At 34.5% G+C, this 27,445-nt stretch overlaps 3 protein-coding genes across 4 annotated transcripts; 2 read left to right on the plus strand and 1 right to left on the minus strand.

Moving 5' to 3' along the window:
* Window positions 1-802: 802 nt before the first annotated feature.
* Window positions 803-8,853, plus strand: LOC145613317 (signal peptide peptidase-like 4). The gene is made up of 14 exons (XM_081668402.1): window positions 803-1,187; window positions 2,004-2,162; window positions 2,902-3,013; window positions 4,183-4,299; window positions 4,417-4,568; window positions 4,661-4,843; window positions 5,029-5,063; window positions 5,280-5,442; window positions 6,007-6,060; window positions 6,877-6,969; window positions 7,062-7,204; window positions 7,612-7,682; window positions 8,062-8,145; window positions 8,379-8,853. The coding sequence occupies exons 1-14, from the start codon at window positions 1,053-1,055 to the stop codon at window positions 8,483-8,485; spliced, it is 1,608 nt and encodes a 535-aa protein (XP_081524528.1). The 5' UTR covers window positions 803-1,052; the 3' UTR covers window positions 8,486-8,853.
* A 952-nt stretch (window positions 8,854-9,805) lies between these two features.
* On the plus strand, window positions 9,806-19,323 carry LOC145614580 (SKP1-like protein 21). 2 transcript variants are annotated; one of them, XM_081669636.1, is made up of 10 exons: window positions 9,806-9,960; window positions 11,625-11,820; window positions 12,987-13,233; window positions 13,479-13,670; window positions 13,755-13,865; window positions 13,966-14,044; window positions 17,270-17,370; window positions 17,483-17,637; window positions 18,720-18,847; window positions 18,983-19,323. In XM_081669636.1, exons 2-9 carry the CDS (start codon window positions 11,786-11,788, stop codon window positions 18,820-18,822), a joined length of 1,023 nt encoding a protein of 340 aa, XP_081525762.1. In that variant the 5' UTR covers window positions 9,806-9,960; window positions 11,625-11,785; the 3' UTR covers window positions 18,823-18,847; window positions 18,983-19,323. The 2 variants fall into 2 exon arrangements, with proteins under 2 accessions (XP_081525762.1, XP_081525763.1); XM_081669637.1 differs by having other exon boundaries at window positions 13,012-13,233.
* Window positions 19,324-21,368: 2,045 nt separating this feature from the next.
* On the minus strand, window positions 21,369-23,143 carry LOC145614581 (photosystem II 10 kDa polypeptide, chloroplastic-like). Its single transcript, XM_081669638.1, has 5 exons — window positions 22,906-23,143; window positions 22,329-22,387; window positions 22,007-22,062; window positions 21,676-21,728; window positions 21,369-21,519 (listed from the first exon to the last, which is right to left on the minus strand). Exons 1-5 carry the CDS (start codon window positions 23,060-23,062, stop codon window positions 21,425-21,427), a joined length of 420 nt encoding a protein of 139 aa, XP_081525764.1. The 5' UTR covers window positions 23,063-23,143; the 3' UTR covers window positions 21,369-21,424.
* Between the last annotated feature and the right edge of the window lie 4,302 nt (window positions 23,144-27,445).

Consider the following 27,445-nt stretch of genomic DNA (forward strand, 5'->3'; position numbering starts at 1 on the left):
TAGTTTTTTAAAAAATTAGCCTCTCCATTTTGCCTTTCATAAATTTTTCAATGCACAATTTTGAACATGTCTTTCCTAAATTAATTAAATATTCTTCAAAGTTAATGTTTTCTTGTGTTAATTGAAAATTTTAAATGAGACAAACAAAAAGGAACAAACAGAGTATACGACTTTTAATTTAACAATCAACATAATTTGTAATTTCTACATTCAACCAAACGAGCCTTATATTTAATATGGAGTATTCATTTTTCTTAACCAAAAAAATCAAACAAAGAATCAAATAGCACTAGTCAAAAATATCCTCATCAAAGAAGTTGACTATTTTATCTTAAAGTTCTCAAATATCCTTTTTCTAACTACACAAACTAACCTGAAAACCATAAATATGAAATGTCACTATGTCAGTCCACTCACCTTTCCCTTTTTTTTTTTTTTTTTTTTTTTTTCTTTTGTTGACTTTTTAATACAACTTCTAATAAAATAAAATAATAATCACTGTCTTTAATTTACTCTCTCCCTCCTTTTTATTGTCTTATCTGTACGGTTGAATACGGAACTACATTTATCTCTTCCTCAGATTAATTACCGGCTTTAACCGGTAACCGGTTAACATCACCGTCAAAGAACTAAACTTGAAAACTTCCTTTTTGTACGGATGCCACGTGCCCCAATCTTCGGCGCTTTTATTGGTTCGTTTATTACACGCGCTAAATCAACACGTGGCGTTTGATCATCCTTGTTGTAAAATCAACGGCTATAAATAAAAAGTACACTCAAATTTTGTTTTTTTTTTTTAAAAAAAACATTTGTTTGATGACTTACCTCCTTAACATTTTCTTCTTCTCTCTCCTCTAACTCCCACCTTCTTTCTAGCTTCTGTTGTGTTTTTCACTATTTTGTTTGAATTAAAAATTAATGTAAATTAAAGCCCTTTTTTTTTATATTTATTTGATGGTAGTACAAGAAACCCATAAATTTGAAGAAAAAAAACCCTATAAAAAAAGAGAGAAAGATTTGATTTTTGAGGGGAAAATAGTTGAAGAAATTCTATGAATTTTTGGAGATTTTTGGGAATTTGTTGTTTTTTTGTGGGGTGGTTTTCAAGTGGGGTTTATGGCGGTGACATAGTTCATGAAGATAATAAAGCTCCCAAGAAGCCTGGCTGTGAAAACAATTTTGTCCTGGTAATTTTGTTTTATTTTCAGTATTTTTTTTAGTGATTTTTGATAGGTTTATGATTTATGATTAGTTGCTTAATTTGATTTGATTTGATTAATTTCTAAAATTAGAGCTGAAATGGGTGTTGTTTTGATTTTTGTGGGTGTTCTTTTGGTTAAAGTCTTGTTTTTTTGGGCCTTTGACTTTTTTTCTTGGGATGATTTATGTGTAATTTTTCAATTCAATAAAAATGGTATATATATTTGATTTTGATTGAGTGATGTGGGGTTGGGTATAGTAGAGCTTTGCTCACTACAAATCTATTTTGTTTGATCATTTGTTGGGATAGTTTCCTTCCCAGTTGGGGCTTGAGTTGCTCAAATCTGAAAAAGTCAGAGTCTAGTATGATTTGGATTGCTGGGTGAGGCATCCCTAACATCAAAACCTTGATATTTGGTTTTTTAAACTAATGATATCGATATCGATAAGACGGTATTAATAATTTCTAGTTTACTACTTCGTATTAGTTTATAATCTTGTTTTGATGTTGTTTCTAATTTGGTTTTTACCTACATCTTGTGATGGAATTATAGTTGTCATTTCTGTTTTTGATATATTGCTGTATACAACATTTGGATATTTTATTAAGGGTTTTGATCAAATAGAGCTTGAGGCTATGTTTGAGTTATAAGTGGAGTTATGAGTAGCGTGTCATAACGATTATTTGGGTAAATTAGATATGTAGATATTTCTCGATTAATCTAGGAATGTTATTACATTGTGATTTTAGTTTTAATTCATCTGTAATAATTTATCTTAAGGAATTGTTATATTCATAATAGGTTAAAGTGCCAACATGGGTTGATGGATTTGAGGATAATGAGTATGTGGGACTCGGTGCTCGATTTGGGCCGACACTGGAGTCGAAGGAAAAGCATGCCAACCAAACAAGACTCGCTCTGGCAGACCCTCCGGATTGTTGCAGTCCTCCAAGAAATAAGGTTCATATCTTTGTTTTCAGCTATGTTCTTCAATCTAATTCTTGAAATACTATATTCCTAAAAATCTAAAATATATTTTGCCTGTCTTTTAACATAGCATATCCTAAAAAGTTGGTGTTTTGATTACAATAGCACAGTAACATAACTAACAGTTTTTGTTTGATTTCCTTTGGCCATTACGGTAACCTAATTTGTCTATTATTTAGTATACTATATTATTATTTTCTATCTGGTTTCGTGTACTATGGAGTAATTCAGAACTCTTGATTACATAATTGGTACTCTCCAAGAAGCAGACCCCCTTTGTTGGAGTCGGCTACATGAACCAAAAGTGAGACATGTATGTTTAATTATAACAAATGGAAAATACTACACCATGGAGATGCTACTGATATCTACAAGTTCAGGTTTTGTCCAAAATTTGCCCCTCCAATTGTTTGCCCAAAAGAAGTATGTTTGAGTAATATTTCATCCCTATAGAAGTTAGATAAGTCATATTTACAGTTTACCCCATAATCCCATATAATATACAGTTATATGTAATGAATGGTTATGCTCAAGAAAGTGTGCTAGAAAATTCATCATTGAGTTTAATTTCACATGAGCAACCTGAATATTATCAATTAGGTTATTGTGACTTTTTTTTTTTTTCTTCCTTGAAAAGCATTAACTTTTATCAAGCGTTTATCCATTTGTTCCTCCATTAACAATTATGCCTTTTCTTTCATTCTATGGGTAGCTTACTGGTGAAGCTATACTAGTATACCGTGGTAATTGCAGTTTTACTACAAAGACAAACATTGCAGAAGATGCTGGTGCTTCAGCTATCCTTATTGTGAACAATAGCACAGGTATTTTCTCTATCCATTCTCTGTTATGGAATCTGCTACTTCATATGCTTTTATGTGCCCCTTGAAAGTTTCAAGTGAAAATTTTATTGTATTTTGCCTAGTTTATGGTGGCGAATGGTCTAATAGATGATCTTGTTATTCCTCAAACATGTTTTATTTGCTAATGTAGTGTCCTTAATTTTGCGCAAGGGGGATTTATCATTTGGCACAAATCCTTATGGCTTCTGGTCTTCAAGCTCTCTTTCTTGTTTCATCATGCTTATTTAGTTTTGGTGACATTCTAGTGTTATTGGTTTTATATCAAGTCATGGCCATCCCTCAAAAAAAAAAAAAATCAAGTCATGGCCACATCATTTCATCTTCTCAAAGAAAAGAAGCCTATATAGCGGCTGCTCCACTATGTTTTTATTTTTATTTTTATTTATTTTTTATTTTTTATATGGGCTTATCTCCCAGTTCATTTCTGCTTGCTGATTAGGGAAATTGGTCTTGAACTCTTGGTATTCCACAATCTTTTAAAAGGTTTCAAATGATAAATTATTTGAAGGCTTCACAACTTTTTGCTGGTTTAGAGAAGGTCAATGTTTTGTTACTGCAGTCTGCATGAGACTAGAAATCAAAATATTAAATCTTGGCTGAACTTCCACATCCCAACTGCTGCAAATCATCATATTCTGTGACCGCAAGATCGCAACTTAGGAATGCAACTGCAGTGATGGTTTTGTTTGTTGATGGTGCAGCTTGAAGCTTTTTCATAGTACCTTAAATTTAAAGTGATTACATGTTTTCAGCACACATATGTGATGTTCGTGCAATTAGATCTGCTATTAATGCCAAAGCTGAAAATTCAGTCTGAAATCAGAATATCTATGTATGTGTCTGGTCTCTGGTTTTCTCTTCTCTATAGACCTCATAACACAGGTCCATTGTACACTCCTATGCTCCCCTGACCTTGATATTATAGAAACTTGGTAACATGGTGATGAGACAATGGTTGATTGTTCTCCTGGTGGAAATTTTCTGATTTTCCTTGTGGGATAGATTCTTTATGGCTTGAAGTTTGGCTTTTTGTGAAAATGGAGAACCACAACTGATGTCTGTTGTGTGAAATACTGAAATCTCTCTATTACAGCTAGAGAGCATAACTATTAGTTGGATCTTTCATACAGAACTCTTCAAAATGGTCTGTGAGGAGGATGCTGATACAAATATCCGCATTCCTGCTGTCATGTTACCAATATATGCTGGTGAAACCTTGGAAGATTTATTGTACAACAATTCTAGGGGTAAGATATAATTGCTTTAATTGATATATATTGGTAACCATGTATGGCATGAACAGCCATTGTTTTTGGCATGGGTTTTCATTTCCTATGACTATTTACAGGATTCCCTTTCTTCAGTTTATGTGCAGCTGTACTCTCCAAAGCGCCCAGAAGTTGATGTGGCTGAAGTTTTTCTGTGGCTCATGGCTGTTGGCACTATTTTATGTGCGTCTTATTGGTCTGCATGGAATGCAAGGGAGGCAGCTATTGAACATGATAAGATGTTAAAGGTTCTGCCTTTAATCTTTGGATGTCTGTGTATTTTCTTTGTTGAAGGTGAAAATGGATTCTAAAAATCAAATTATTTGATTTTGTTCTGCAGGATGCATCAGAGGAGGTTGCAGTTTCTGAAGGAACTGGCACATCTGCATTTGTAGATATCAGTACCAGATCAGCATTTCTTTTCATTGTGGTTGCTTCATTGTTTTTGGTGATGCTGTACAAACTTATGTCAATATGGTTTATTGATGTTCTGGTGGTTCTGTTTTGCATTGGTGGAGCAGAGGTAAGCACAGCTCATAAGTTGCACAACTGCAGTTAAATTCAGTTTTAGTCTTTTGGCAGAACAGATCCTGATTATCCTTTATATTTAATATTTGATCAGAGAGGCATCTCAACCATAAGTATTACCTAAAATGTTTGCTTCACTGTTGAAAATTGTTCTGATCTAAGCTCTATGATCTTGTACAGGGTTTGCAAACGTGCTTGGTAGCGTTGCTATCAAGGTATGCCTACATATTGCATGATGTTCTTGTTATGTCATACATAGTATTGCTTAACTCTATCTAAATAAATACTAAAAAAAGTGCTCTGCTAAGTCCATGTTGTACTGTCTGGTAACATGAGATCCAATCCTACCATATGTTGGCTAATTTTATGTGATATTGAACAGATATATTTGTGTAATAAGCAGAGATGAAATGACATGCTTGCAAATGTAGTTTCAGGTGCTTTAAACACGCTGCCGGAACATTTGTTAAAGTGCCCATCTTTGGAGCAGTCTCATATCTGGCTATGGCTGTTTCTCCATTCTGCATAGTATGTGCTGTTCTTTGGGGTGTTTACCGCCGGGAGCCCTTTGCGTGGATTGGTCAAGATATTCTTGTATGAATTTTCTTTATCCATTTTCCTTAATTCTACCTACTTTACCACTTGTGAATATTGCAATAATTACCATCTTTGCTGCGTCATGCGTTTTTGTTTTAATGTTAGGTTGAGTCTTGGAATAGGAATATAGGATTAGATAATTGGGTCAAATCCAAGGAAGGACAGACCGACAGAGCTTAGGAATAGTGTCCGGAAGGGGAGACTGAAGACTCGGAATAAGATACTTCAGTAATTCAGTTTCAATAAAAGAGAAAAAAGAATTGTACTCAGACCACTGTTGTAGTTTGTACTTATGGTTGTTCATATTATTTTCATTGTGCTCTGCTGGGGAAAGTTATTAAATGTTCTTTTACCTAAGATTTAAACTTTTAATCGGGACTTCAGGAGGGATTAAAAGGAGGAGAAACGTTAAATATTTTTTAATAAGTGAATCCGCCCAGCACGCCTTATTTTTCCCAATATCCAGGGAAAGACATGGGGGGAGGGGGTTTAAAATGTCTTTTCTTGTTATAGGTGCTTGTTGAAAATCTACAGCTGCTAACTAACTTTTTGTTCTGCTAGGGTATTGCGTTAATTCTCACTGTACTTCAGATTGTACGCGTACCAAATCTCAAGGTAAAGCCTTACTTCTCTCAATTTCTTCCTAAATTCCTTTGGTATCTGTATGGTGTATGGTTTTTACATTGCATGTAATACTTAAAGTGACCTAGACAAATTGCCTTCTAAGTTCTAACCAACCCCCCCCCCCCCCCCCCCCCAATGTCACCCTTAATCAAAGAACAAAAAAATCTGGCATCCCTCTGCTCTAAAATATTCATGAAAAACTGGATAGTTCCCGCTTGAATTCTTGACTCTTGACCAAATCCTTCTAGACAACCCAAGACTACACCCTTTCTGGCTTTACAGTACTCCAGGAAGAGAACCTGTTAACAAGTGGGATGTGAAATATACTTTTACCAGGGATGAGCTTTGGTTAAATTAATTAGGTCCCATTTTGCTCTTTCTTTCTAGGCCTTCTCCCATATCATTTTATATATTCAAAACCATTGAATATGAATGGTCCTTTTCATAGACAGCTAAATTCCACTCACTTTGATGTTTCCAGCACTTTAAGCATTAATATTCTTCTGTTTAAAAAAAGGCACAATATTAGTGTAGCAATCTCAAGTTATCGTTGTGAATTCTTATTTTGTGGTAGTGTTGAAGTTTGTTAGCTTATCATTGTTTTTGAGTCTTCCAACTAGTATGACACCTAAAGGTCAATTAAGCGCATGTATGGCTCAACCTGAAATACTATTTAAGAGAGCAAAAAGAATTTGAAGTTTACTTCCTGAAACTATTGTATAGGCCTTTCTGTTAGGCTAGAGTAACAATCTTGTTGTTGGCCATTTGCCAGTTCTATGTAACTATATTTTTCCTTAATTCTGACAGGTTGGCACAGTTCTTCTCAGTTGTGCGTTCTTTTATGACATCTTTTGGGTCTTTGCTTCCAAGTGGTTTTTCCATGAGAGTGTTATGATTGTGGTGAGTTGGTTTATTCTCTTTCTGTTGATTCAAAGTATGTAGCTGTCTCTCAATGTACAAGATACATAAGTTGTTTTCTGATCTCTTTACAGGTTGCTCGTGGTGATAATAGTGGAGAAGATGGAATCCCAATGTTGTTGAAGATACCAAGGATGTTTGACCCTTGGGGCGGTTACAGTGTCATTGGATTTGGGGACATCATCTTGCCAGGATTAGTAATAGCCTTCTCATTAAGGTGAACAAACCTGCTCTGATTTGAAAAAATAGATTGTAGACCTATGCTACTTCAATACTTCATTTTCTTTTCTTGAATGGCAGTCTGACACTTGAAAAGCAAATGAGTTTGATTGGCATTTTAATGAGTTATTACTTCTTTAGTCCATTGAGTATTGAAACATTTGAATGGCATTATGTTGAATGTTGGAAACTTGGAATCCAAAGTACTTGCATTGTCCATACAGGAATGCTTTTGAATTGTGTTTTTGGAAGGACTTGTGAATTCCGCACTAAATTTGAGGGCAGTGCTAAATTTTTAATTTAATTTCCAATTAGAGTATATACACCATTATCACACAATTGCATTTGCTTCGTGATGTTTTTTTGGTTGAGTTAAGTTAATGGGTTGAGTGGTTGACTATGCAGATATGACTGGCTGGGGAACAAGAGAATTCGGGCTGGATACTTTTTGTGGGGAATGACTGCTTATGGTTTTGGTATGAAAACTATAAAACTTGTGGACTCAGGACGTATACATTATTGAAATAACATTATTGTGTTGGATAGGGTTATTTTTCTCTTATCTTGTTTAATTATGAAATCTGTAGCGTTGCCTTTATCAATTCTTTCCACTTCTCCACCCCATTTTTCTTTTAAAGAAATTTATGTGTTTTTTCGCTTGCTCTAGTCTTAACGTCCCCTTCCTCTGGGGCATAGCAGGGTTCATCACACTACTTGTCTTGTGTCTGAAACAATTTTTATTCCACATAGGATCTACATCATATATGTGATTTATGATATGCTGGCTAATATGTTTTAGATTTCCTGGCTGGAGTTTAAGGATGACCTCTCATGTTCTTATAATTTCTGCTGCAGGTCTCCTTATAACGTATGTTGCTTTGAACTTGATGGACGGACATGGCCAACCAGCTCTCCTCTACATAGTTCCTTTTACCCTTGGTAAGTAGCATATTTGTAGAGATAAATATCTTTTAGCACCGATAACCATTGTTGGTCCAAAGACCTTCATTGTTTCCATTTCAGTAAACTTTTGTGTTTGCATTTCGGTGAACTTTAGCCATCCTCACGTACTTCTCATTTCTTACTCGTAGTAGTGGGTGAAAAAGAGGAGTGTTGGGCGTTGGTTTGACCATTGATTGTGCCTTTTATTTATTGATCTATAATCTGTGCAGGCACATTCTTGACACTTGCTAAAAAACGAGGTGATCTTAAGAATCTATGGACAAGGGGAGAACCCGATAGACCTTGTCCGCATGTCCGGCTCCATTCATCTCAATAACGGGAAGTACTTAGGGTGTAACATCAACTATCAGGACTGTTAGAGGGGATAAAATCCCTGTGTAAGTTGTAGGAGATGTAACATAATGTTTGGTATAGTTTTGATACTTTACCATTGCCCCAGGGTTATGTAGTTACCCAGATATAGTAGAGAATTATCGATCTTTTCCCCTCATTTTACCTTTTTTTTAGTTATGTTTATTCATGGGCGATGCTATCTGCACGCCTCCAAAGCCTTCATGCACTCCCATTTGTAAGCGCAGATATTTGACACAATGCTCTTACTGTCTTACATACCGGAGTAGAAGAAGACTTTTCTGGGGTGCAGATAGAGGTTCCTTCATTCATATGTTTGATTCTTTCCTGGTATTTTGTCCCATGCTCCTTGGAAACTATGTAATGCGAGCACCTGAGCGTGTTGATGTTTGAGAAACGCTTCGTGTATTGTATCGATCAGTTGGTTTTCACATTCTTTAGCTAGTTAGTTATAAGCTGATCAGTTGGTGTTCTATCAAACGATGATGAAAGTCAAGTAAAGATTGCTTTTTGCGTTGATAATGACAACTTGGTAAGCAATTATAAAATTTGAGTTCATCTCTACTATGTGGTTCTTCAAGTATATAATTGAAAACTGTACAAGTATAAATTACATAAATCAGAATTCCTGATGTCAATATTTCTTTTATATAATTTTGAAAGGGGCTAGTTAAAAAATTACATCCATTATTATATTTCTTTCATTTTATTACTCTCTCCCCATTCGGATTATGTGGACAAGTAAAGGAGGAGAAATGCAATATACTCGAGTTTTTACAATTTAATTAAAAATAATACGAGTAGATACTCTAATTTTCAATAAAATCATAGATCACGAAATTGATAAGGCGAAAGATTATAATATTATGATGTGTGAGGTGTTAATATAAAGCCAATCTGCTAATCAAGATTCAAGATTAAATCTTTAATAAAGAGTATATATTCTCGGCTTTCCTCGCAAACATATAAACAATGACACAGATCATGTAATTGTTGCATTAAAAAAAAAACAAAAATTATTACTTCTATACCCTTCTCGTGTCTATTTTCATGCAACCTATAACATCCTAACCTAATCAAATACCCCGTAATAAAAATCAAAATCACCTCCCTAAAAAATTTACAACAAAATTTGACCCAAAAAAAAAATTTACAGGGTTGAATTGAAGAAAGGAAGAAGGAAGAGCAGCTAGAAAGGGAGGAGAGAGAAAGAAGAGAGAGAAAATTCACCCAAAAAAAAAACCCTGACGACGAACTCACGATAAGCAGCCGTATAATTGGTGGTGGTATTTTTTTGTATGTATCTCATCTTCTTCACCTCACTTTTCTTCTCTTCTTCTTCTTCTTCTTCTTCTTCTTCTTCTTCCTCCTCTTCTCGCCGGAGCTCCGCCTTCGATTTTCTCTCTCCTCCATTTCCGCCGCCTCTCTTTTCTCCGCCAGGTATCTTCCATTTCGATGTGTTTTTTTTTATTTGATGTGTTTTCGTTTTGTTTTGATTTGATTTTATGTTGTTTTTGTTTGATTTGTTGCATTGTTTTGGTCGATTTTTTTTTTTTTTTTTTCATTTCATTTCTTTGTGAATATGAATTTAGGTGTTGTTTTTGTGGAGCTGGATGATTTTAATTTTATCATTTCTGGTTTTTTTTTTATTTTTTTATTTTTTTATTTTTTTTTTATATATTCATATTTGGGCAGGTTTATTAGCAAAATGACTTTTTTAATTTTTAATTTTTGTTTAATTTTTATGTTTAGGACAAGGTTTTAGGTATTGTAATTTGGAAGTTGCAATCCCTGAGATTATCCTTGAAGCTGATCTTGTTTTTTTGTTTTTGTTTTTTATTACTTTTGAGCAAATTAGAATCTGTTGAAGCTCTTTTTGGTAAGTTATGTGCTTCATTTTATTGAATTGGGTTTTATGTTATTATTGGATTTCTGTTTTCTGTATTATTTATTTATTTATTGTTGTTATTGTGAGAATCCCCAAGATTAGTAATTTAGGTTAATTTCTTTCATTGTCAACATAGATTTGGCATCAAAATGTGAAAACAATTGAAATTATTGTGACTGTAGCTATCATCCTAATTTTTGGAACCACAGGGTCTGTCTACTCTCTCTGAGCCAAAATGGGTGTGTGTGATGCATTTATGCAATGAAACTGTATTGAAAGTGAACTGGAACATGTATAACTGGATACGGAAAATTTTGCTCGTGAAAAGGTTTGAGAGGAGATGCGTGATTGATGATTTAGTATACTTGTTGCAATACTATTCTGGATTATTTGAATGGTATCAATCAATCATGTGTTAAGGAGGTAAATAGAATTGTTTCATAGCTATAATTATAGAGCCGTGGTTTGTGGGTCTGAGTCACAGAGATCATTATGAATAGATGTCTGAATCTATAGTCAGAATCGTAAAGCAGAGTTATTATTCTGAACTCTAACTCTGAACTGAGAGTTTAGTCAGAGACTCAGAATTGCAGACTGCTTCATAAGTCACAACTTGCTGTCTAGTTTGCTTGCTTAGTTGCTTACACAACCTGTGGGGTAGATGGACATGACCTAATACCTAATACCCTCTTAAACCCTCCTGAAAATCAATGGTTTTGAATACTACTTTGGAACCTGAAATTTCAAGCTAAAGTTAATTAAAAATGGATTGGTTAAAAAATCAACTCCTTCAAACGCAAATCGACATATGATCTTACCCCATCACACTTACCAATAACTCAAGTAAAAGTGGCTATTTCTATTGAGTGTGTAGATGAAGAAGGCCCCCAAAAGAGAAAGAAGTGTCTGACTTGAAATCCATTTTTGACAAGTACGACTTGCTTTTCTGTTTGCCTTTGATCACTTAGATGTTGACTTTTTATGAATTTTTTCCCCTAGTTTTTCTCATAAATTAAATTGCAGTAATTTTGCTGTTGAAATTTGTAATAGTATATGGATGAACATTGTGCACTGGCATTGTTGTTACAAAGTTTTTAAATTTTTATTAAAGGAATGAATGTGCTTTTTTAAGTTCCAGGCTTTTCCATCTCCTTTATAAATGTATTATTATCTCATTAAATTTCTGACTCAAACTTGTGTCATAATCATTTTACAGGAGTGTTGTTCATACTAGCTCAGTTAAGCCGTCTGCCTGTTGCTCTCTAATTGGGTACACCAACTAGAGGAAGAAACTAATTTATTTTACCAGTATTTTAGTTGGAGCTGACAATTAGGTCAGGGTGTAGATCTTCATCTGTAGTCTGAAGGAAGCTGCAAATGTCTGATTTGGACGTGGTGGAATCTAAACCAAGGTATGTTCTGTACTTAAAGCATTAAGTTGGATTAATAGGTCATTTTGGGACAAGTTGTTATGCCAAATTATGTACTAAATCATAGTTACAACATTATGCCTGTCAATTACCAAAGAAACCCACTGCACCTCCTCCAGAGCCGCCTCCACCACTGCTAGTCTGCTGCCATAATCACTTAAACTTTGGGGGAAAAAATCAGAATAAAGACCACATCTTAGGCAGCTAATCTGAACTTGAAGGAAAAAAAAAAAAAGCAAATAAATTTTACAAATAAAATAACCCTATAATTGTTGAATTGAAGCAAAATAAAGGAAGTGGATGAACAACCAGTCACTACCACACCATGAAGCAAAAAATCAATCATTGCTGTATGTGGTAGTGATCCTTTCTCTGTAACACTAATGTTAATCTTCGCACAGATGTTTCTCTTCTGTCTTAAATACATAGCTGTTAGTGGTTGTATAATTTAGAGCTTTTGTGAGTTCTTTTATCCAGTTCTAATGTTCCACAGTGTAGCCGAATTGTTAATTATCAATAATGCATGTTAGATGGGTAAATATTAATGGCTGTGAAGAGTATGAATGTCCTTCCTTCAAATAAAATTCATTGGGATCTTCCTTCTCTCTAGAAATCCTATTCACCCCCCCCCCCCAAATAAAATAAGGAAAATAAAGGGCCTTGATCTTATCACATAGCCCCTTTTTGTGATTTCTTTTCTTGGTATCCATCTTTATAGCCTTTTGCTTTGATACAATGCTCATCGTCTTGCCAATTTGAGAATTCTGTTTATAGCTTATTACTTAAATATAATGGCCATCATCTTGCCGATTTGAGGTATTTGTTTATAGCCTATTCTTTAGATACAAGGGCAGAGCTAGTATTTTTCTTTCCTCTTAAAAGAGAAGTGTTCTTTCCCCTGGTGGTTCCACTTGACAGTGTCATTGTAGTCTCCGCTCTCCACTCTTATTTCTAATGTCTTAATATCATTGTAATTTGCTCAAGAACAATGCCTAGGCTGTGTGATGCTGGTAAAATTTTCTTAAAATGAAATGTGCTTATTTAAATTTTTTGCCCCGCTGAAACATAGAATCGTTTCTTATTTTGTGCTAGTCTTCCACTGACATTCTTGTTTTCCAACATGATGAATTTCATGGAAATCTTGACAGTTTACCTGCTCCAATATATGCTCAGATGATGAAGACTTACATTTGGCTTCAGACAGCTGATGGTTCTATTCAACAAGTTGAACAAGAGGTAGCTATGTTTTGCCCGGTCATATGTCATGATATTCATGCAGGAAAGGGCACATCCAAAAATCATGCTATTTGTCTTCCTCAAAGAGTCAATCCTGCCATGTTGAGTCTGATTCTTGATTATTGTCGCTTCCATCAAGTTCCAGGACATTCTAACAAGGTATTCTCTACAACTTAAACTGTCGTGGCCTTTTCCTGCTCTTAATAATATGTGCTTTGAGCTGTTTCTTGCATTTTAAATTGGAAAACAAGTGGTGGTGAATGGTGATTGTGATACACTTCGATGTAAAGAGTGACCTTTATTTATTTATTTATTTTTAAAAATGAAGAATTTGCCTTTTTAGGCTATTTAGTTTCTCAGGTATAAGCAAATGCATAGCCTGACATATGTCTTTATTTCCTTAGGAACGGAAATCCTTTGATGAAAAGTTCATTCGAATGGATACAAAAAGGCTCTGCGAGTTGGCATCTGCTGCTGATAGCCTGCAATTAAAGCCCCTGGTTGAACTTACAAGCCGTGCACTTGCACGAATGATTGAAGGCAAAACTCCGGAGGAGATACGTGAGATATTCTGTTTGCCTGATGATCTTACAGAGGTTTCTGATGCTTACAGTGTTGTGTGTGCTTGACATGTCCTCTTTATCTTGTCTATTATGTTAATGCAGATTTGATTGTTTTAGGAGGAGAAGTTGGAGCCTTTGCGAAACATGACTGATGATCCTCGAATCAGACTTTTGAATCGGTTGTATGCAAAAAGGAGGAAAGAGCTTAGGGAGAAAGAGAAATTGAAGGTATCCACATCGGGACTTTCCGTGCATGCTTTCATTTAACCACAAATCAAAATTTCTGGTTTACATTATAATGATGGCAATTTGGCTTCCTTTTTTTCAGACTGCTGAAGCTGAAGAAATGCATGTAGATAATCGATCTGTTGATGATTTATTGTCATATATAAATGGAGGTGATGAAGGTAATTTGATTTGTCTAGCTTTTACTTATCAGTTCAGGGTTATGGATAAAAGTATATTGCAATTATACTGGTAGTTGTAGAAGGCTGCATTCATACTTGACCCCCCCCCCCCCCCCTCTCTCTCTCTCTCTCTCTCTCTCTCTCTCTCTCTCTCTCTCTCTCTACCCTAACCTTGCCATACAATTGTATGGATCTTCTATAAGGATGATCTAATTTAGCTGACATTGTTGTTAGTTATTTGTAAGAAATGATGGATATATCATGGCCTGTGTATAATCCTGCTAGTAGGCGTAGTAGCTATATAATATGCCACAGAGTAGCTGTATCTATTCACTGACTGGCTTGTAAATTTCATATACTACCTCTGTTAAATTTTAGTTTCAACAAAGGAATTTTTTATATCTCACAAAAAATACCCCTTTGTTGCAACTAAAAATTAATGGAGGTAGTAATTGTTTTAATCATGCTGCAGTTCACCCACTCATTAGAAACCCTAAATTCAGTTTGGATCTTGAGCCCCATCTATCTGTTCAAATTCTGAACAGTTCTTTATTCGTATCTTTCTGGAGTTTGTTTTCACTAGAAGCATTCTAGTTCAGCTTTTAGAGTGTGATGTTCTCTAAGATTCTTGCTATTAATTTTTTTCAAAAATACAATGTAGCTTTATGTCTGTTTACCTCCTTGCTTACGAAATCAAAATCATTGCTTGTGATAGAATAATAGTAGACTGACTGAAATCATCTTATGCTGATAATGATATGCTTCTTGTTGTGTTATTTACCACCTAGGGTTTTGTATTATGTGATATAACTTTTAGAGGTGGAATGCTATGCTGCACAAAAAAAGATTAATGGATAAGAAACTTGCAATTTAAAACAATGCTTTATAATAGCTTTAAACACAGAACAAAGTTCCATTCAACAATAAATATAGTATATAATGCCCAAATGGTATAAAAGTAACAGTTGTCTAATTATGGATAGTAGTTTCACTTGATAAACACATATTTAAGTTTCAATTTGTCAATTTATTACCACACACATCTCACATTCTTGTTTTCTCATCATTGTGTTTAATAAACCAGATCTTAAGCTTATTTTGGAGTTCATATAATTCTTTTGAAGTTTTGAGTGAGAGAGTTAAAGAAAATGCACTCCAATAGCTTTTACAACATGAGGACGAAGTTTGTCCAAGTGCTTTCTCTATCGCATGTCCTTATTAGTAGTCTTTTGGACCCTTCTCATTTCCTTTTATTCCTTAGTTCTGATTTCCAAGCATATGGTTACTAAACCTTTTATATGTTGCTTGATAGGAACCACCACCCCACTTATGGGATTAAGGCTTTGATTGATTGATTGATAGGAACCACCATTAAGATTACAAATCTGCTACGCATTGTTTTGCTTTTTCTGCTGGTGAAGAGTCCAAACTCCAAAGAGACCATATTTTAAATCTTTTATTGTTTTCTTGCCGATAGAATGCAGCTGATGATAGAGTGGCTAGCATTAGGTTGTTGGCCTGTCTGAAGGTTAGTAGCACCCCAGGCCCTCTACATTTGCAAAATTTGGAAGCAAATATCCAAAGGAGACAGACCTTTTAATATACTTCTTCATAGGTAATTTCTGCACTATTAGATTCAATAGTAGCCATAGCAAGTAATCAATCAACACACAAAGTCCCAAACTATTCTGCCAAAAAAAAAAAAAAAAAAAAAAAAAAGTTGATGGTAGAACATAGTAGTGGAGAGAGAGAAAAACAGAATTAGGAATGGAAGAAATCTATTAAGCACTAATAGAGAAAATAGAGAATTGATGAAAAAAGAACCTCGGACATGATAGTATGTGATCGGATAGGCAACATCAGAGAAAATTGGTTTTCAGTTGTGATCTTTGTTAGCAAGTGTCGGTTTTGGGGGAGCGCTTGCGATTCACCTCTAAATCTCTAATGCATCACAGCAATTGCTGATCAGAGATGCATGTTTGAACATGGTACTGACTTACCGGTGATCTGGGCTATGGCAATTTTAGGTTGTGTTGCGAAAGGATGATTGTTATATTAGTTTAGAAATTTGGGTCCATGCCATGTCTTTCCTCTCCTTCTATATGATACATATCCCTATGTTTCAAAATGTTCTTGAATGCATTTTCTCATATGGCAAATTGTTTTGGAAATCGATTTGTCCAACTAAATTCTCATTTACATGAATCAGAGGTGATATATGACCTTCCATCCTTCTTTAAAGTGCTCTCTTTGGTGGGTACAATTTTAGAGATCACGATTATCATATACAATTTCTATGCAGTGGTGAACAAGTTGGGTAAAGAATAGCTTTATCATATAGTCCTTTAACTTTACAGAAGAACATAATCAAAGTCTATGTAACACTCATCTTTTCCCCAAGAGGTCTAAATCAGTCTCAATCTTTTTGCTGGGTACATCTTTCTTTACTGTCAATCCCGTGTTCTTAAAACATGCATCATAAAAGTGAATTACGGTCTTTTATTTTATTTTTTTTTATCTATAAACAAAAATTGCTACAGACGTGTTTCCCTGTGTTTCTCTGATTCTGCTGGTTATATACAGTCAAGAAATCCTTCTCCTTTCACATGTCTATGAGGTTGTCTCTACCCAGACTGAAACACAGCTCTCCCTCCATTTCAGAAAGGTAGTTGTCACATTTTCTGGAATTATTTTCAATCGTTATTTTTAGAAACTAGACCAAGACTGGAGGATGCATCCTTTTATGATGCTCTCTAGTAACTGTACTGTCGTTTTTTTGGATGTTTTAACATTTTCTAATGTATCACTTGTTCCTCTATTTCATAAATTCAAATTTGAGCCAGTAGTGGATCCAAAAAAATATTCAGTGTCTCGTTAATATTTGTGAGGTTTCTAGAATTTGCTTGTTTGAGTATCATTGTCAATTTGTTAGTGAATAGAACTATTCTGGAATTACAGAGTCACATGTTCTTTTTGATGTTTTGACTTTAGATCATGCTGTTAGCATATGAAATGTATATTTTATGACAATTAAAGCTTGCTTAAGCTTTTGCTATATCCTTAACCCTATATAACTCTTAACTCAAACTCTATACGGTTCCTTATGACGATTCATATTAGCCGACCCCAAATCATTTTGGGACTAAGGCTTTGTTGTTGTTGTTGTATATAATTCAACTCTATATTTGAGGTTTATTAACCACTCACTATATTTTTGCTACCCAGATAATAAAGCCGTTAAAACATCTAAAAGCAAGAAAAAACACCGAAGAAAAAAGGACCAGTCAAAAAGTTCTCCTTTAATTAACGGCGTTGAGAACCACAAGGTTTGTCTGGCTGAATTTTTTTTTTTCCTTCTCTGTTCCTTATTTATTTATTTATATATCACCTGAGTGAGATATCAGAATGAAATTTCATGAATGTTTTCATATACTGTAGGAGACCATGGACAATTGTTCTCAAGTCTCTACCAATGGGGCTAGCCCCAGTGCGCAAAAAGAGTTATCCAATTTAGATTATTGCTTTGATGGTGAGGAAAACTTGGACGATGGGGAGGATGATATTGATCCTGCAATAAAAGAACAAATTGATAGGTTTGTCTTTGAATTCCAACCTTTATGGATTATGAATGAACAGAAGAAATGAGGCTTCCGTCTTGTAACTTGCAAGGTTACCTAATACTAGATTTCTGCTTTATTGTGGTACAAACATGTGTCCTTAGTGTAGTAGGTTATACTGTTATATGACCTGGCCATCCCATGTTTATGCTGAAATCTTGGGTGTGTTGGACTGTTGGATGAGTGGGTTAACTGGGGGTTCTCACAAGATTTAAACAAGGAATATGAGTCCCTTAATGGAGGAGTAATTCATGTGCTGCCATGAATTTAAGGAAACTGATCGCTGGGATCCCTTAAACGTTACTAGTAGTGAGAGGAACGCATGTATGATTCTGGTTATTGATAATGTGCTCCATGGTTTGGCAGATTTTGATGGTTATCCATTCTTGTTTTGGGGTAATTTAAATGAGATTTCACAACACGAAATATTTTCTTTGTCAGCTGTGCTCCTTATAATTCCTACATGCTTGAAACAATGGTAGATTAACTCCATTGCTCAATAATCTTGACGTTGATAGTAGCTTAGTCAAGCAGTTGTTCATCAAGGAAGATTGTTTCGTCTATTGTATGTAATTTTGATGTATAACTTTATTTATCTTGAGTATTTTCCATGATTACTCAACAACACTGCATTAATGTGAGAGCACTACCTCTGAAATTGTAAACCTGTTAGAGAAAGCAGAAAGTACACAATTTTCTGAATATGAAGCTCTCAAACTGAAAATCGTGTTTTTTTTTTTTTTTTTTTTTGGAAAGCTAAACTGTTTTGGTCAAATATAATGTGTTTTGTGAATACATGGGGAAAAAGTGTTGATATATTCTTGAATGATTATGTCATTCTGACATCGATCTGTGATTAGACTGGGTGTATATCTACCTTTGTTACCTTCATGAAATTTTTCCCTGGCATAACTTTACTTTTGTTTGCGATTTTCTTCATGTATCAATTGACAACCACCATCTGTATATTGACTTTTTCCTGAAATTAACTACATTGATAAAAGAATACTGCTCTATTTTTGCTGGTGTTATATTAAAGTATTCACATGTTTATTCAGAGAGGTAGAGGATTTTACTCGGAGGCTGAATTTGAACTGGTCCGAGAGAATGAATGAGGTTCTATATGGATCTAGAACGGAAGTCAGTAGCTTCATTCATTAATAGCAGTGATCCCACTGGGAGATATGTAAGTTAAATGCCGTCAATTTTTCGTCTGAATTGTTGTTTTATTTCTTATTTTTGTCTTATTTATCTTATTTCAAAGATCGATAATTAGATTTATTGTCCGCTTCTGAGCTGTTTTTTTTTTTAAATTTTACAGGAAGGGAACAAGGATGGCAAACTCCGTGGAAACGGAAGAGATGCCTTTCTTAAGATGGATGATAGGATGAATATGTCCTGTGTACATTAAGCTGATGATTCTTGCTGCATAAATGAGGCGGGTAATAATGCTGGATACCGATGATTCTTGCTGCACGAACACAAGCAATTAGGTGACCGCAGGGCAACATCAATGAGTTTGTCCTTTTTTTACTCTCCTTTTTACCTTAAATTTTTCTCCACTGTTTTTTTCCATTCTTTTATAGTTGGTAAAGTTGCAAATTTTGTCTGAGGAAATTTGTTGTATTTTAGCGAACTTAATAAAAGAACAGGATTATTTGAGTTCTTTTGTTTCTTAATCCCTTGAGATTTACTCACTTGGAAGAACATCCGGTGTGTGATATAATAGACTGGGTGATCTGAAGCCACATTATCATTCATTCCCCGTTTTTTGCCACAAAAAAAATTTAGAATGTTGTATTTTGTAATATCCCCTGTTTCCAGTTTCTTTGTGTATGTTGGTATTTTCTTAGTTCATTGAATAACTCAATTTTTGAACGGTGTAAAAACAAGCAAAAATATGTTGTGAATGTTGTGATATTTTTTGACATGACCCTTGGTGGCCTTCCCCTACAATTCTTGGTTGGATAGTTGTAATGGTAGTAGAACTCATCATAAGTTGCAATCAAGCAGGGCTTCCAGTCGGGTTGGTGTTTCCGGCAGGCCCTTTAAGATAGAATGTTGACTGTTCGATTTTTTTCAATTTCTGTTAAATCACCTTTGTTATATTTATACTCTTAACCCGTTTTTTTTTTTTATGCTATTTTACTTTTTTACTCTCTTTCTCTTACTTTATTCCATCATGAGTTGAAACGGAGAGAGTTTACCATATACATACGGCTTTTGGTGTACGAGTACATGATTTACATCGAATGGGTGCCACTTGTGACATGTCTCGTAAGATTTTGGTAACACTATTCAATTGATGGGCCAAGCAGTCCAAAGTCATTGCCTTAGTCGCTTCAAATTTGTCGTAACTCCATTATTTTCTTCTTGTTTATGCGCTTGTGATTAACCTAACCTTTTCACGGTTAACCTGACCTTTATTTTTTATGAGTATTATGGAGTTCACGATAATCTTCTGATTTTGAATTTTTGAATTTTTTTTTAAGAAACATATTTTAACACATTCTTGAAAATTATACTGTTTTTGCTGTGTTACCTTTTTATAGTAATTTAATTTTGTGGCATTTACTTTAGCTATGATTGGGTGAATGCGGCTATGATCTTAATCACCTTAGAACTAGTTACATTGTATATTTGATCAACGATCGCCTTCATCCGAATCAATACAATCTGTGAGTTAAACTAATTCGGCTTAAGATCCACGGATGAATAGTCGTTTGGGTGAAAAAAAACTCATATAGCCTTCTAGATACTTCCGGAGATTGTGAAACCCTAAATCTTCAATCTGGCAGACGAACAAACAAAGAAATTAAATCTTATAGTATAAACACCATCATAAAGATGGGATCCTTCTTTGAATAAATTTTAGTGGTTTTTGTTAGTGTCAAAATTGAGGATAAAACAGTTTCGTAAAGATTTTAACCTTTGATCAAAAAAAAAAAAAAAAAAAAAAAAAAAAAAAAAAAAAAACCTTAATCCTTGAATTTATAAATAATTAAATAGATTTAAAAAATGAAATAGCTGAGTTGGAGAGTGGTGGTTGGTCTGTTGCTTGACCCACCGCCCAAAGGATAGAGTCTTAGACCGTCCACTTTATTCCAGGATCAATTTTCTGTCCCACTTTCTCTCCATTTTTATTTTGTCCTATTTCATTTGGCACCTTTTCTCTCAATCTTCACTAATCCCTTTTTTTTATGCCTTCTACAGTAGTAATATTCTTCTTTATTTACTAATCTTAGCACATTCTTTCTTTTAGCTAAATTTGGTTATGGTAAGCCCTAAATTCTTCTTTAATTTTATTTTAAGTGTTCCATATATATTTGGTTATGGTACACTCATCACACTATTAATATGATTATTAGTTTAATATTGGTGTTAGTCCTTGTGTGAGTGGCTAATTACCTCTTTAGTAATCACGAGTGTGTGTCTAAGTTGTGTTTTCGAATATGCTCAAGATAAAATAGAAGTTGTAATGACTCAAACTACTTTACCCACTGGATTGATGGACACTTTCCGTTGAATGTTACAATTACTTAAAAATTGGATACAATGAGATGAATGAGTAACATAGAGCTCAAGTAGAACAATTAGTTTGGTCGTAAATGCAAGTAGTACACAACAAGATATTTCACATAATCAATTACAGTACTAAAATATGATCCATGATTGCACAAAGTATTTTACATGTCATTTTTATACCAGTAGTTTATAATTGGCTAATCAATAAACTTAATACACAAAAATAACATAAAATTGTTTATTGAGCCAAGGCACTTGTGTTGTAAACAAGCAATGCACCACCAGCAAGGAGTCCGGCTAGAGTCACAGCCCATATCAATAGGCCAGTGGTACCTACAAGTTTATCCAATAAAAAAATAAGTTGTTTTAGCATAATTTTACTAAAAAGTACATAAAATGATTTTTATAAAATTACAAAAAAAATTCTGCAATGTTGTTTGATGTAAATTTCAAATATATATCTGCAATAGCGTTTAAAATGAAGCATACCGCCAGCGTAGACATCACCACTAGGAGACCACTCCTCTTCGTTGTAGATTGGACTGCACATAATTGGGGTGAAAGTAAGAAATCGGTAAATACTCGTAAATCAATGTCTTTCAATATTAAACCAATGATAAATTTAATTAATAATAATCGTATAAATCATGAAAAGTTGACATTGAGATAGATGATTTTAGCAAAAAAAAAAAAAAATAATAATAATAATCAATATCGTAATACAGTACTTAATTACTTAAGAGCATTTTTAAGAAACTATGTACATAAGAAATAGTTATATCTACTCTCGAATAGAAAATTAAAATAGGGAGTCCCTAACCTGTAACCATCAACATTGGCACCATATTTGTCAACAAATTGGTAAACACCTTTGCCCTGCATTCGTTCCCAAATAGAACATCAATATACAAAAAGGTAAAATGAATCAATATAACCCTCAACTCTTCACAATCTTATTAAGATAATTCTAATAAGTTCAACCACAATGAAAAATATTGAAAAACAAAAAAAATTGATGCGCACTACTAAAATTTAATTTCAAGTATGCATATCTAGAAAATAAGAAATATTAGGTGAAAGATAAAGTAATGCATTTAATAATACGGAGGAAGTAAGAATTTTGTGATGGACAAAACACCTACCCTTCCCTTCCTTCCAGATGAATCAACACCATCCCTCAACTCCATGCCTCCGCCAATTCCTACATAAAATAGCAATAATATTTTGTTAACATCTTGGGGTCGGGATCGGTTCAGGTCATAATCGATTTGGATTGAACTATATTGATTCGAAAACATGTTTATCCAGTTTGAAGTGAGTTTCAGTTCAAATCATATCAGGTTAAAATCGAGTCGGTTTAATCATAATGGTAGGAACAAGTTAGGTTATAATTGAGTTAAGTCTTAAATAAGTTGGGTTACCTATCTATATACCTATACATAAACAAAACTTATTTCCATCCAAAATCATTTCTCATCACTCTTAAATGTTTCTAATATTTTCTTTATTCTAATATAGTTTACAATAAATATCATACTACATCTTACTCCTAAAAATATGCAATTGATTTCTTTATCTACACCAATCATAACTAAATAACTAATTAACCTAAACAAAAAATAAATTGAAATTGCTCTATATAAAAATTTATGAACTTAAAAGTTATATTTAACGTAAATATTTTATACATCTACTAGATATCAATAATTAAATACATACCGAAGGGTTTGTCAGTCTTGATCTTCTTGACACCACTGGCACGAACAGTGAAAGAGGCTGAAGATCTTGAAAGAGAAGGCAAACCTTTGACAGCCTTACTTTCAACACCCAATGAAGAAGGCTTCAAGCTCAATGAAGACATCACTGAGGTTGCCATTGTTTTTTGCTTCCTTAATTACTATTTTTCTGTGTAATTGCTCCTATACTAATGTTTATTGTTAGGTTCAATTGCACATACAAGTGACTATTATTAAAGCTACTCAATGTTACCAAGTACAAAAATGGTGATTGTGGTTTATACACGTGGCATGGAATATGTGGACGTGTTTAAGATATGATATTCCCAACATTATCTAAAATCTCATTTCTTAGCCTTTTATTCCTCACCATTTATCATTTTATTTTTCGGTATTACTATTACTATTATTATTATTATTATTATTATTATTATTACTATTATAATTATTATTATTTTGAATATATCACTTCTTTTTTTTTTTTGAATGTAATAGAAAGGGTGAAAAAATTTCAAAATTGAACGCTAGTTTTATGAGGAATTTTTGATGTTACGGGGCCCGTTAATGAAACGTCTTGAGACCCTAGGGGATGCATCTTAGGGTCATATAATGACGTTTGGAACCATATATGACCATTATATGTTGTCAAAAATGTCTGTGGTAGGCTTCAGTTCACGAAATCGATGTAAGTTTCGAACGGGTAAATTGACCGTTTTAAGGCATATTGGATGGTACCACCCACCCAATTGGACTCCCGGAAGGTATTAGGGACCATGGTAAATATCTCGGCAATTTTTATTTTCGAAGAAAAAAGGTAAAAAAATTACAAAATTGAAGACTATAATCCACGCTTTTTGAGGAAAATTTGAGGTTTTAGGGCTCGGTGGCGAAAAACCTTGAAACCCTAAGGGATACATCTCAGGGTCATATAATGTCGTTTGAAATCGAATATGATCATTATATGTTGTTATAAACGTCCATGGTAGGCTTGAGTTTACGAAATCATTGCAAATTGTGAACGGATAAAATGACCGTTTAAGGGCATATTGAATGGTTCCACCGACCCAGTTAGACTCCTGGAGGCTATTAGGTACCATGGTAAACATCTTGGTAATTTTTATTCACGGGCGAATAAAGGTAAAAAAAATTACAAAAATAAATGCTAGAATCCACGCTTTTTAAAAAAAAATTGAGGTATAAGGGGCTTGTGGCAAAAAGCCTTGAAACCCTAAGGAATAAATCTCGGGGTCATATAATGCCGTTTGAAACCATATATGATCATTATGTGTTGTTATAAACGTCCATGGTATGCTTGAGTTTACAAAATCGGTGCAAATTGCAAACCGGTAAAATGACCGTTTAAGGGCATATTGGATGGTTCCACCGACCCAATTGGACTCTTGGAGGGTATTAGAGACCATGGTAAGCTTCTCAACAATTTTTATTTTCGGGCGAAAAAAGGTCAAAAAATTACAATATTGAGTGCTATAATCCACGTTTTTTTAAGAAATTTTGAGGTTTTGGGGTCCGATGGCGAAAAGTGTTGAAAGCCTAAGGAATATATCTCGGTGTCATATAATGCCGTTTGAAACCATATATGATCATTATATGTTGTCATAAACGTACGTAGTAAGTTTGAGTTTACTAAATCACTGCAAGTTGTGAACGGGTAAAATGACCGTTTAAGAGCATATTGTACGGTTCGACCGACCCAATTTGACTCCCGAAGAATATAAGAGATCATGGTAAATATCTCGGAAACTTTTATTTCCGGGCGAAAAAAAGATCAAAAAATTACAAAATTGAATACTATAATCCACGTTTTTTGAGGAAAATTTGAGGTTTCGGGGTCCGGTGGCAAAAAGCCATGAAACCCAAAAGGATACATCTCGGGGTCATATAATGTCGTTTAAACCATATATGATCGTTATATGTTGTCATAAACGTTCGTGGTAGACTTGAGTTTACGAAATCACTACAAGTTGTGAACGGGTAAAATGACCGTTTAAGGGCATATTGGATGGTTCCACCGACCCAATTTGACTCTCGGAGGATATTAGGATCCACGATAAACATTACAACAATTAATTTGAGGTTTTAGGGCCCGGTGGCGAAAAACCTTGAAAACCTAAGAGAGACACATCTCGGGATCATATAATGACATTTGAAACCATATATGATCATTTTAGGTTGTCATAAATGTACCTGTTAGGCTTGAGTTTACGAAATCGCTGCAAGTTGTGAACGGGTAAAATGACCATTTAAGGGCATATTGGATGGTTCCACCGACCTAAATTGACTCCCGGAGAATATAAGGGATCATGGTAAACATCTCGACAACTTTTATTTCCGGGCGAAAAAAGATCAAAAAATTACAAAATTGAAGGCTATAATCCACGTTTTTTGAGGAAATTTGAGGTTTTGAGGCCCGGTGGCGGAAAACCTTGAAACCCTAAGAGATACATCTCGGGGTCATATAATGCCGTTTGAAACCATATATGATCATTGTATAATGCCGTTCGAAATCACTACAAGTTGTGAACGGGTAAAATGACCGTTTAAGGGCATATTGGATGGTTCCACCGACCCAATTTGACTCTCGGAGGATATTAGGGTCCACGGTAAACATCTTGTCAATTTTTAATTTTGGGCGAAAAAAGGTCAAAAAAATTACAAAATTGAAGGCTATAATCCACGCTTTTTGAGGAAATTTTGAGGTTTCGGGGCCTGATGGCGAAAAGTCTTGAGACCCTTAGGGACAAATCTCAGGGTCATATAATGTCGTTTGAAACCATATATGATCATTATATGTCGACATAAACGTCCGTGGTAGGCTTGAGTTTACAAAATCGTTGCAAATTGCAAACGGATAAAATGACTGTTTAAGGGCATATTGGATGGTTCCACCGACCCAATTGGACTCTTGGAGGGTATTAGGGACCATGGTGAGCTTTTTTACAATTTTTATTTCCAGGCGAAAAAAGGTAAAAAAATTACAATATTGAATGCTATAATCCACGTTTTTTTAAGAGATTTGGAAGTTTTGGGATCTGGTGACGAAAAGTGTTGAGACCCTAAGGAATATATATCTCGGTGTCATATAATACCGTTTCAAACCATATATGATCATTATATGTTGTCATAAACATACGTGGTAGACTTGAGTTTACGAAATCACTGGATGTTGTGAACGAGTAAAATGACCGTTTTAGGGCATATTGGACGGTTCCATTGACCCAATTTGACTCCCGGAGAATATAAGGGATCATGGTTTACATCTCGACAACTTTTACTTCTGGGCGAAAAAAGATCAAAAAATTACAAAATTGAAGGAATCCACGTTTTTTGTGGAAAAATTGAGGTTTTGTGGCCCGGTGGCGAAAAGCCTTGAAACCCTAAGGAATATATCTCGGGGGTCGTATAATGCCGTTTGAAACCATATATGATCATTATATGTTGTCATAAATGTCCGTGGTAGACTTGAGTACGTTTACGAAATCACTACAAGTTGTAAACGGGTAAAATGACCGTGTAAGGACATATTGGATGGTTACACCGACCCAATTAGACTCCCGGAGGATATTAGGGTCTACTGTAAACTTCTCGGCAATTTTTATTTTTGGGCGAAAAAAAAGTCAAAAAAATTACAAAATTGAAGGTTATAATCCACGTTTTTTGAGGAAATTTTGAGGTTTCGGGGCCCGGTGGCGAAAAGCCTTGAAACCCTAAAGAATAAATCTCGGGGTCATATAATGCCGTTTGAAACCATATATGATCATTATGTGTTGTTATAAACGTCCATGGTATGCTTGAGTTTACAAAATCGGTGCAAATTGCAAACGGGTAAAATGACCGTTTAAGGGCATATTGGATGGTTCCACCGACCCAATTGGACTCTTGGAGGGTATTAGAGACCATGGTAAGCTTCTCAATAATTTTTATTTTCGGGCGAAAAAAGGTCAAAAAATTACAATATTGAGTGCTATAATCCACGTTTTTTTAAGAAATTTTTGAGGTTTTGGGGTCCGGTGGCGAAAAGTGTTGAAAGCCTAGGGAATATATCTCGGTGTCATATAATACCGTTTGAAACCATATATGATCATTATATGTTGTCATAAACGTACGTCGTAGGCTTGAGTTTACAAAATCACTGCAAGTTGTGAACGGGTAAAATGACCGTTTAAGGGTATATTGGAAATTTTCATCGACCTAATTTGAATCCCGGAGGATATTAAGGACCATAGTTAACATTTCGGCAATTTTTATTTCCGGGCGAAAAAAGGTAAAAAAAAAATCAAAAAATTGAAGGCTACAATCCACGCTTTTTGAGGAAAATTTAAGGTTTCTGGGCCCGGTGGCGAAAAACCTTGAAACCTTAAGGGATACATCTCGTGGTTATATAATGTCGTTTGAAACCATATATGATCATTATATGTTGTCTTAAGCTTGAGTTTACGAAATCACTACAAGTTGTGAACGGGTAAAATGACCGTTTAATGGCATATTGGATGTTCCACCAACCC

This window comes from Chenopodium album, chromosome 25 (assembly GCF_948465745.1).
Source record: "Chenopodium album chromosome 25, dcCheAlbu1.1, whole genome shotgun sequence".
Lineage (NCBI taxonomy): Eukaryota > Viridiplantae > Streptophyta > Magnoliopsida > Caryophyllales > Amaranthaceae > Chenopodium > Chenopodium album.

Excerpts from the sequence above, each read along its gene's own strand:
- LOC145613317 (XM_081668402.1), top strand. The coding sequence starts at position 1,053 with ATGAATTTTTGGAGATTTTTGGGAATTTGTTGTTTTTTTGTGGGGTGG. Across the intron at positions 7,205-7,611 it reads GTAATAGCCTTCTCATTAAG|ATATGACTGGCTGGGGAACA; the intron begins GTGAACAAACCT and ends TTGACTATGCAG. Across the intron at positions 8,146-8,378 it reads CATAGTTCCTTTTACCCTTG|GCACATTCTTGACACTTGCT; the intron begins GTAAGTAGCATA and ends TAATCTGTGCAG.
- LOC145614580 (XM_081669636.1), top strand. The coding sequence starts at position 11,786 with ATGTCTGATTTGGACGTGGTGGAATCTAAACCAAG. Across the intron at positions 13,866-13,965 it reads GGGAGAAAGAGAAATTGAAG|ACTGCTGAAGCTGAAGAAAT; the intron begins GTATCCACATCG and ends CCTTTTTTTCAG. Across the intron at positions 17,638-18,719 it reads ATAAAAGAACAAATTGATAG|AGAGGTAGAGGATTTTACTC; the intron begins GTTTGTCTTTGA and ends ATGTTTATTCAG.
- LOC145614581 (XM_081669638.1), bottom strand. The coding sequence starts at position 23,062 with ATGGCAACCTCAGTGATGTCTTCATTGAGCTTGAAGCCTTCTTCATTG. Across the intron at positions 22,063-22,328 it reads CATCTGGAAGGAAGGGAAGG|GGCAAAGGTGTTTACCAATT; the intron begins GTAGGTGTTTTG and ends GAACGAATGCAG. Across the intron at positions 21,729-22,006 it reads GCCAATGTTGATGGTTACAG|TCCAATCTACAACGAAGAGG; the intron begins GTTAGGGACTCC and ends AATTATGTGCAG.